At 42.6% G+C, this 9,042-nt stretch overlaps 1 protein-coding gene across 1 annotated transcript in view; it reads right to left on the bottom strand.

The window, feature by feature from the left end:
* Positions 1-4,207: 4,207 nt before the first annotated feature.
* Positions 4,208-9,042, bottom strand: part of LOC126381498 (uncharacterized) — a 52,802-nt gene continuing 47,967 nt past the window's right edge. Inside the window, exons 49-52 of the mRNA XM_050030978.1 lie at positions 7,913-8,013; positions 6,663-6,728; positions 5,829-5,888; positions 4,208-4,852 (exon numbers count right to left, since the gene is read on the bottom strand). Of these exons, the coding sequence (XP_049886935.1) occupies positions 4,769-4,852; positions 5,829-5,888; positions 6,663-6,728; positions 7,913-8,013 (311 nt within the window). The 3' untranslated portion in view covers positions 4,208-4,768. The remainder of the gene's footprint in view (positions 4,853-5,828; positions 5,889-6,662; positions 6,729-7,912; positions 8,014-9,042) is intronic.

Here is a 9,042-nt window from a genome sequence, read left to right as displayed (position 1 = left end):
AATGCAACGCACTGACGGCCCGATCATCTGCGGTGGAGTCCAGAATAAAAGGACCTCGCTCAGAATAAGTCGCGGCGTGAGCCACGACGTTGGTATTCTGCGGGCCCTGCCGAGTGAGGCCACGGACATCACATCTATAAGTAGGCATATAGGTACATAGATACATACTACTTCTTCTTCTTCTATCGTGTGGATTGTGAGGTGGATTACCAACCCAACTCTGGTGTCACAGGGTTATTACTGAGCCGCCATATGCCCCTGACATGACTCATGTAACGACTACTAACTTACATCAGTAAGTAATAACCGGGACCAACGGCTTAACGTGCCTTTCGAAGCACGGATCTTTTTACTTTTTGGACAATCAGGTGATCAGCCTGTAATTTCCTAACCAAACTAGGGATCACAAAGTGATTTTTGTGATTTGTCCCCACCGGGATTCACATACATACTACTCACACATACTACATACTACTTAAACCTCATCATCATCAGCTCATTAACGTCCCCACTGCTGGGGCACGGGCCTTCCCTATGGATGGATAGGAAGAACGGGCCTTTAAACCATCACACAGGCCCAGTGCGGATTGATGGTTATTAACGACTGCTAATGCAGCCAGGACCAACGGCTTAACGTGCCTTCCGAAGCACGGAGGAGCTCGAGATGAAAACTTTTTTTTTGTGGTCACCCATCCTATGACCTTCACTGAACTTCAACAATCGCAGACCGAGCGCGTTTACCGCTGCGCCACCGAGCTCCTCGACTACTTAAACTTACATTATAATTATTTAGTATTACGGAAATTACAAAATACCTCTCTTACAGTCACGCACGCGTAGATATCGCAAAATAATCTTGTAGGTATGCCCACACTCGACATGTAATGACTTAAATCATTTCCGGGAAAGCAAACGGCCCATTCCGAACCATACTCCCAAATCACGCGTTAATCGTTTCTCAAGCAGTCGGCGAAATTAAAACATTTCAAATTAAATTTATTTACTTAATTCACTTCGGGGAAATTCGAAAGGATTTGCGAAAAAACGAGCGTGTTCCCTTGTTCGACATTGTTGAAACGAACGCGCCGCGTATCCGCCAATCAGAGGTCTTGGCGCGCAAAAACTCTGTAATTAAAAATTCGGCTTTCAAGATGGCCGACGCACTTTTGTTTCACACGAGAGATTTGTGGACTTTAGTTATTCATAATTTCTTTGAGCTGTGGTGTTGTCTGCTACCGGGTAAGAGCCTTCAGCGCTCCCCATTTGTCCGGCCAAGTAGTTAATGCCATCTGCGGCAAATCTACAATAAGACACTATGCTATTTATTGCCTTTTATTTTGGCGCAATAAAGTCCCCGATTCCTGCAGACACCTCTTAATTTTACTTTAAGTTCTACCTGCCATTTTCTTATCCTCCGAAAAGGAAAGGGACAGATGATTGACAGCTCTTAATTTTAAGGAAGAATGAGTAAATGAATAAATAAATAACCCGGACGAATCAAAAAGGTATCTCGCTGGTATTCAAACCGTTTAACTTGTGCTGTCAACATAATTCTATCGGGTTATTAGCCAATGTAAAATTTTTCGACGGTTGTTTTAGATATGTGCTTAAAATTGACGTGTGTTCCATAAACTTTATGCTTGTCGATTACCCGTCCCTTTCCTTTTCGGCGGATAAGAAAATGACAGGTATAACTTAAAGTAAAATTAGATGGCGTCTGCGGGAATTAACACCAATATACTAATAAAAAAAATTGCGCAATTTTAAACGCCACTGTGCTATTTATTGCCTTTTATTTTGGTGCAATAAAGTATTTTGTATTGTAAAGAATACAAAAGTGAAAAGTCCGTTCCACTCTGGAGCTAAACCACTTTCTTCTAATTATTATGTAAGCTTCGTTTCTGTTTTTTCGTCGCCGGTAGATATATGTTGATCTCTAAACGGACGGGACAGTTCAAGGCTGTGTTTGATGGATGGAAGGAAAGCTTATTTGCTGTTTTATTCCAAAAACAGAAGAACTATCCACGCCCGTAGTATTAAAGCACTTTCGAGGCCACCTTTCCCAAAAACACAGATGGCGCTTTCTAACTCCTACATAATAACGGGCTCCGTGGTCGAGTAGTTGAGCGTTGGACTCACAATCCGGAGGCCCCGGGTTCGCATCTCGGTGGGGACATCACAAAAAGCAGTTGTTCCCTAGTTGGTTGAGTTGATTCATGAATGAATAAGAATAAAAATAAGATCCTTAGAATAAGATCTTTAACTTTGTATTCTTGAAAATAAATAATTGATTATGATTAATAAAATAAATAAATTAATTAATTAAATTCTTTATTCAAGTTACTGACCACGTGTCGGACGACGCTCAGTGGGTAGGCCCGCTACAAGGTGGACCGACGATCTGGTGAAGGTCGCGGGAAGCCGCTGGATGCGGGCAGCGCGGGACCGATCGTCGTGGAGATCCTTGGGGGAGGCCTATGCCCAGCAGTGGGCGTCATACGGCTGATGATGATTCAAGTTACTAGGACTCATAATTTGTTAATAACAAAACTTATATACTAGGTTTGTAGATCAAGGAAATTAAATTAATTACGGGAGAGCTGAGCCGCGACTCACCGCCTCGCCACACCCCCAGCAATAGCACAGCAGCGAGACATGTACACACAGTCCAACTTGCTAGCCAACATCGCCAGGACGCTGCTGGAACTAGCCCGTATCCTGCGCACCAGGAACGCGCATCTTTTGCGCATTGTGGCGTAGAAGCAATCAACGCGCGCTTCAGCGAACATCCCTGACGCGCTACAAAAACGAGGCAACCCCAACAGCACCCTGAATGCGTTGTTGTATTGCACGCGGAGAGCATTATATGATTATTGCACATATCTAGCCCATAAACTGCAAGCGAAGGAAATGTTAATGGATGTGTTAATGTGGAGGAAGCAAGAGAAGTGTGTCAGGATCGATGCAAATGGAATTCCATAGTCTCTGCTTACTCCGGTGGGACTTTCTCCCAACGGCCTCTGTGATCCAGTGGTTTGAGCTTTGGGTTCACGATCCGGAGGTCCCGGGTTCAAATCCCGGTGGGAACACATCACGAAAATCGCTTTGTGATCCCTAGTTTTCTTATAGGACACCTGATTGTCCTAAAGAAAGATGATCCGTACTTCGGAAGCCACGTTAAGCCGTTGGTCCCGGTTACTACTTACTGGTGTAAGTTAGTAGTCGTTACATGAGCCATGTCACCCCTTTGGCGGCTCAATAGTAACCCTGACACCAGGGTTGATGAGGTTGGTAATCCACCTCACAACCCACACGATAGGAGAGCCCGGTGGGAAATATTCGATTTATAAGTAAAAACATAACAAATCGAGTCAAATGGAGTATTTTTTTTTCAACAGAGCCCCCGAAATCGAACCTTGGATCATTTCTCACCTGCTAACCTGATTAACACAAAAACTTCTGCAAGTAACGTTAGACTCATCCATCTTAGGTAGATGTCATTCACAGATTTTGTATGGTCACATACCACTACCATCTGGTGATTAGGGTCCTTTGGTGAAAAAAAATGTTTATTTTATTGGCAGCTAGAATTTGATGATTGAGCTTTGCCCGGCCAAGTAGTTAATGCCATCTGCGGTTAATCACGTCAAAAAAAAGATGATTGGGGGAATTCCATTTAAGTATAGTTGTGTAAATTCTTGAATGTCAACTTGTTAGAGAAAATATCTATCTATCTATATCAGCCTAAATTCATATCCAATTTTGGACGTAGGCCAAAAAAAGAAAAATATATATACATTAAGTTTAAAAACTAAAACCCTACTAATAATAAAAAAATAATAATAAAAAAGTTACTACGGAAAATTCACGCTCTAAAATGTATGAAACAAAGTGAAAGTACTTATGTGGAAAAATATTCCATTCTTCCCTACCAGTAGGGAACCAGTAGAATATGTGGAACAGGGGAATTTTTCGACGCACCTGTTTTCCTGAAATTGTTCCAACGTGATTTTTGCAATATATCCCCACCGGGATTCGAACCCGGAACCTCCGGATCGTGAGCCCAACACCCACTTACTGGGACCCACAGAGGCCGTATTATATGATTTTGTGTGTTATGACGAACCGTTCATATTTCTATGTTTTGAAAACTAATGACATAGAATAAGGAATTTAAGTACGTCTAATGATAAAAAAATGAACCACAGCTTTTTAAAAATTTATTTATTTCAAAAATACAAAACGAAATGTGGCGACCGTACTATAACATGCACAAATTTTGATAATCTATTGATTTTATTGATCGTTGCAAAGTAGCTTCCACACAATCACCTATCGCTTCGCTTAATATTATGTATTTAACACAAATACCTAAGTTTAAAAACGACTTAAAACCTACACCACCGTACAACTAATAGGGTAAAGATGAAAAATTACACAATTATTACTATCACCCTACTAACAATATACATTATATAGATCAAAAAGCCAGGTAAACTTCGGTTTCCATCTTCTGCATCTTGAAATTGTCGAGAGTATTGTAGAGTCGAAATCTACGGCGGTGTGGTCGAGCCAGCGCTTGTCAGCATTTGTCAACGTTTGGCATTGTTTGTCAACGTTCGTCACAGTTTGTCAACGTTCGTCACAGTTTGTCAACGTTCGTCACAGTTTGTCAACGTTCGTCACAGTTTGTCAACGTTCGTCACAGTTTGTCAACGTTCGTCACAGTTTGTCAGCGTCAAATGCTCGTGTGAAAGCTTAGCTTCATCTATTTCTCGTGTTGGTTCAGTCTCCGGAGACTCGACACACCCATGCCGTAGATTTCGAACTCTGCCACACCCTCGAAGTGTACCTGAAAATTAGAGAGTGATAAGCGATTGACAAAAAAAAAATTACTTCAGAAAAAAAAGACGACTTCATTTTAGAATGAAGGACTTCCTAAGTTCAAATTCAAAAATATCTTTATTCAGTAGGTAACATAGTTACACTTTGAATCGTCAATTTCTACATAAGGAACGTCTCATCCGCCTAAAACTACTGCAGCTTCTCACAACCCGTATAGCCATCCACCCAGGCTACGTTACCCAAAACAATATAGATGGCGCTGTACAGATTTAGGCGTGGTAATTACCTATTTTCTCATTGCTCGGGTACATTAATTATTCAAACCTATAATGTAAAGGCAGAGGCACGTATAAAAATAATTGTTGCGTGATATTTGAATCAGATACGTACATAATATTGCTACCTATATTGCTCCTCTTTATTTTGATCAGAATAATAATGGGTGGAAGATGTGTTATGCCTGGGTGTAATAACAAGGGTCATCATTTATAGTCAAAGCAAAGATAGAAGATGCATTTGTCTGTTATCCATGAAATTAGAAGGTTAAGGGTACCTTTCCACCAGAGATGTGCTATGCAGCTATCCTGCGAAGATGTATAAGCTGCGCTACGAAACTATGTGACCCTTCCCACCAAATGCGCTGCGAAAATGCGTTTCCGAAAAGTATACCGTGGGTACTCTGCTCGGAACAAAGCTAAAGTACGCATCCACAGCACGCATTCATAGCACACATCTATAGAACGCATCCTTCCATATAAAAAAAAAAAACATATCTTAGTTGAATCCGTTTCCACCGGTGCTATGCTATGTGCACGAATGAATATGATTGGTGGATATCAAACGCCATCTATATTTTTTTGGAAAGTCCGTCATTGCAGTGACTCCAAGCAATTTAAGCGTATGGAAATGTAAAATAGCATCTACCCAAAGCCGATTTCAGAGAAACAGTTTTAAAAAACAAACAAATTAAGTATAAAAAAAACCTGGCTCATTCTTCTGACGCTCGTCTTAGATTTAATTTCTATGCCGCTCTTCGACTTGCGCTAAAAAAAAACAATACAAAAAGATCAACTTATTGATAATGACAATAAAAACTGCCTATTTCTGCCATCAGGTGTCGCTACTGTTGGGTGTCCTTAAATTTTGACAGTTCCCCATACTATTTGAGTAAACAGACATTTTTTTGATTATATTTTCACACAGTAACCCTTTTGACTAAGCGGCAAAGAAGGAGGGAGACAGATATGTTTTTCGAAAATTATGGATCCACCTCATCATCATCATCATCAACCCACTAACGTCCCCACTGCTGGGGCACGGGCGTTCCCTATGGATGGATAGGGAGATCGGGCCTTAAACCACCACGCGGGCCCAGTGCGGGTTGGTGGTTATTAACGACTGCTAATGCAGTCGGGACCAACGGCTTAACGTGCCTTCCGAAGCACGGAGGAGCTCGAGATGAAAACTTTTTTTTGTGGTCACCCATCCCATGAAAGGTAAATATAGAAAATGAATGTTGTATTTTCACTGATACTGGGAAATGGGGAAAAATTGTCTAGACAAAGGGATCTTGCTTCTGAACGGGTTTATTTCTTCTTATAATATATTATATGTCTATCGCTCTCTTACAGAATTATGTGGTATTAATATGCTAACAAGTGCGTATGCGCAGCGTTGTTGGTGGTTGCCTTCTCGTCTAGTTGTTAAGCAAGTAATACAGCGCAACGAGACTAGAGGGCGTTAGTAAAGTCCTATTTTTACTCTAATGATGGCGCTGTCTGTTGACAGAAAATATTATTTAAATTCAAATAACTAACCGCTTCCGTTGGTTTCGGCGTTGGCGGGGGTATATTAGCTCCAAGTTTTTCCGCCAAAGCCTTCACCTGTAAACAGAAATCAACATTCATCATCACCCGAGCGTTAACCAATATTTTTAAGGTCCAATTACCTAACCTGAAGATTTGACAGGTTCAGTATTTTACAGAAGCGACTGCCTGTCTGGCCTTCCAACCCGCGAAGGGAAAACCAGCCCAATACAGGTTAGGTCACATACCTCTGAAACGTATTTTTCGAGAATTTGAGAAACGGGATATTGCTAGGAGACGATAGGTACATTTGACTGATTGATAAAGCAGTCTGTCGCTAGCCTTGGAGTTTCATTCTTCTTCTTCTATCGTGTGGGTTGTGAGGTGGATTACCAACCTCATCAACCCTGGTGTCAGGGTTATTATTGAGCCGCCAAAGGCCCCTGACATGACTCATCTAACGACCACTTACATCAGAGTAGTAACCGGGACCAACGGCTTAACGCGTACTTTTCGGACAGTCAGTTGATCAGCCTGTAATGTCCTAACCTTTTTTTTTTTTTTTTTTTTTTTGACGTGACTTATTGTAGATTTGCCGCAGATGGCATTAACTACTTGGCCGGACAAATGGGGAGCGCTGAAGGCTCTCACCCGGTACAACATTTAAGACAACAGGCCTGAGGGTGCCCAGTTGGGCGCGAACCGCGGCTCAGGGCGTCGTCTGAGAGGAAAAATATTTGAAAGAATTAATCGACCCTAGTGGGTCGATAGCGATAAGCGCTGAATGAGGGAAATCGTCGACCACGCCGGCGGGGTCGGTATCGGGGACCTGAAGTGTTTGGTGTCGCGAGCTGATTGGCTGCCTCTATGGCTAGAGTAATCGGGTCGTCGGGATCGTATATTACGTCCTTCGGACGCCGATACTTTTCAGTACCGTCCCTAAGCGGAATGTACTCGGAAGCCGCAACTACCAGGGGATTTGGGTGGTGCGGAGCAGAATCGAAAAAAACGTTTGGAAGCTAATTTGAGCCATTGGGCACGTTTATTGACCGAACACAAAGGAAAGGTACAATGCACAGTAGCGCGTGAGGCATCGGTGAGGCAATGTCCTAACCAAACTAGGGATCACAAAGTGATTTTTGTGATATGTCCTCAGGATTCAGGACTTCCGGATCGTGAACCCAACGCTCAACCACTGGACCACGGAGGCCGTTGTTGGAGACCACGATAGGTTGGAGTTTCATTGAGGATGGAATACTCACGGTTGGATATTGTGAGAAGCAGGCCCGCGCCTTGCCCACACAGGGTGGTGCTACAGCCCTGCCATATCGGTCCCTATCAGCAGGGTCGAACATGTAGAAACCTGGAGTTTGGAGACAATAGCGTAAGCTCACGCACACAAATCACGAATAAGAGGAGGTCAACCTAGCTCAGACGCTGGTGGTGAGCGGAGAATTGCCGTTCTATACGTAGTACATAAAACATACATAAACTGCCTATATACGTCCCACTGGTGGGCACAGGCCTCCCCTCAATCAACCGGAGGGGGTATGGAGCATACTCCACCACGCTGCTCCACTGCGGGTTGGTAGAGGTGTTTTTACGGCTAATAGCCGAGATCAACGGCTTAACTTGCCCTCCGAAACACGGAATCATCTTACTTTTTCGGACAATCAGGTGATTCAAGCCTGAAAAGTCCTTACCAAACAAAGGACAGTCTCACAAAGTGTTTTCGACAATGTCCCCATCGGGAATCGAACCCGGACTTCCAGATCGTGAGCCTAACGCTCTAACCACTAGACCACGGAGGCTATACGTAGTATAGCCTTATTCTATGCCGAGGGGCTATGTTTTCACTTTCATTAACTCATCTAAATATATAAAAGGAGAAACTCACTGACTGACATATCAACGCACAGCCTAAACGGCTGAACGTAGGCACTTAAAATTTGGAAGTGACGTAGCTTAGGTACCGTAGAGGTGCACTAAGAAAGGAATTTCCGGAATTCTCACGGGAACGGGAAATAGCGGGAAAATCCTTTTGTATGAAAAATCTAAACCACTTAAGTTAGACGCTTGAAATTTGGCATGCAGGTACTTTAGCAAACTTAAAGCTTAGTTGCAACAGGATATTGCAAAATTCCCACGGAAACGGGAGTTAGCGGGAAAAAACATTTGTATGAAAAAATCGAAACCGCGTATGATAGATGTTTTCAATCTAGCATGCATGCATACTTTAGTAAATGTAATGTAGGTAGTATAATAATCATAATTGTATTTCTGTAATGAGGGTAGTGGCAGATGCAATCAGTCGAGAATATACCGTTGAACGATCAGCTGTGCGTATCATTGTTCCCTGTCCTAGTAAATACTTCAGTGGCGACAGGCTAAT

This window comes from Pectinophora gossypiella, unplaced genomic scaffold (genome assembly GCF_024362695.1).
Source record: "Pectinophora gossypiella unplaced genomic scaffold, ilPecGoss1.1 Pgos_58, whole genome shotgun sequence".
Classification (NCBI taxonomy): domain Eukaryota; kingdom Metazoa; phylum Arthropoda; class Insecta; order Lepidoptera; family Gelechiidae; genus Pectinophora; species Pectinophora gossypiella.
This window is presented reverse-complemented; position numbering and strand designations above follow the sequence as displayed.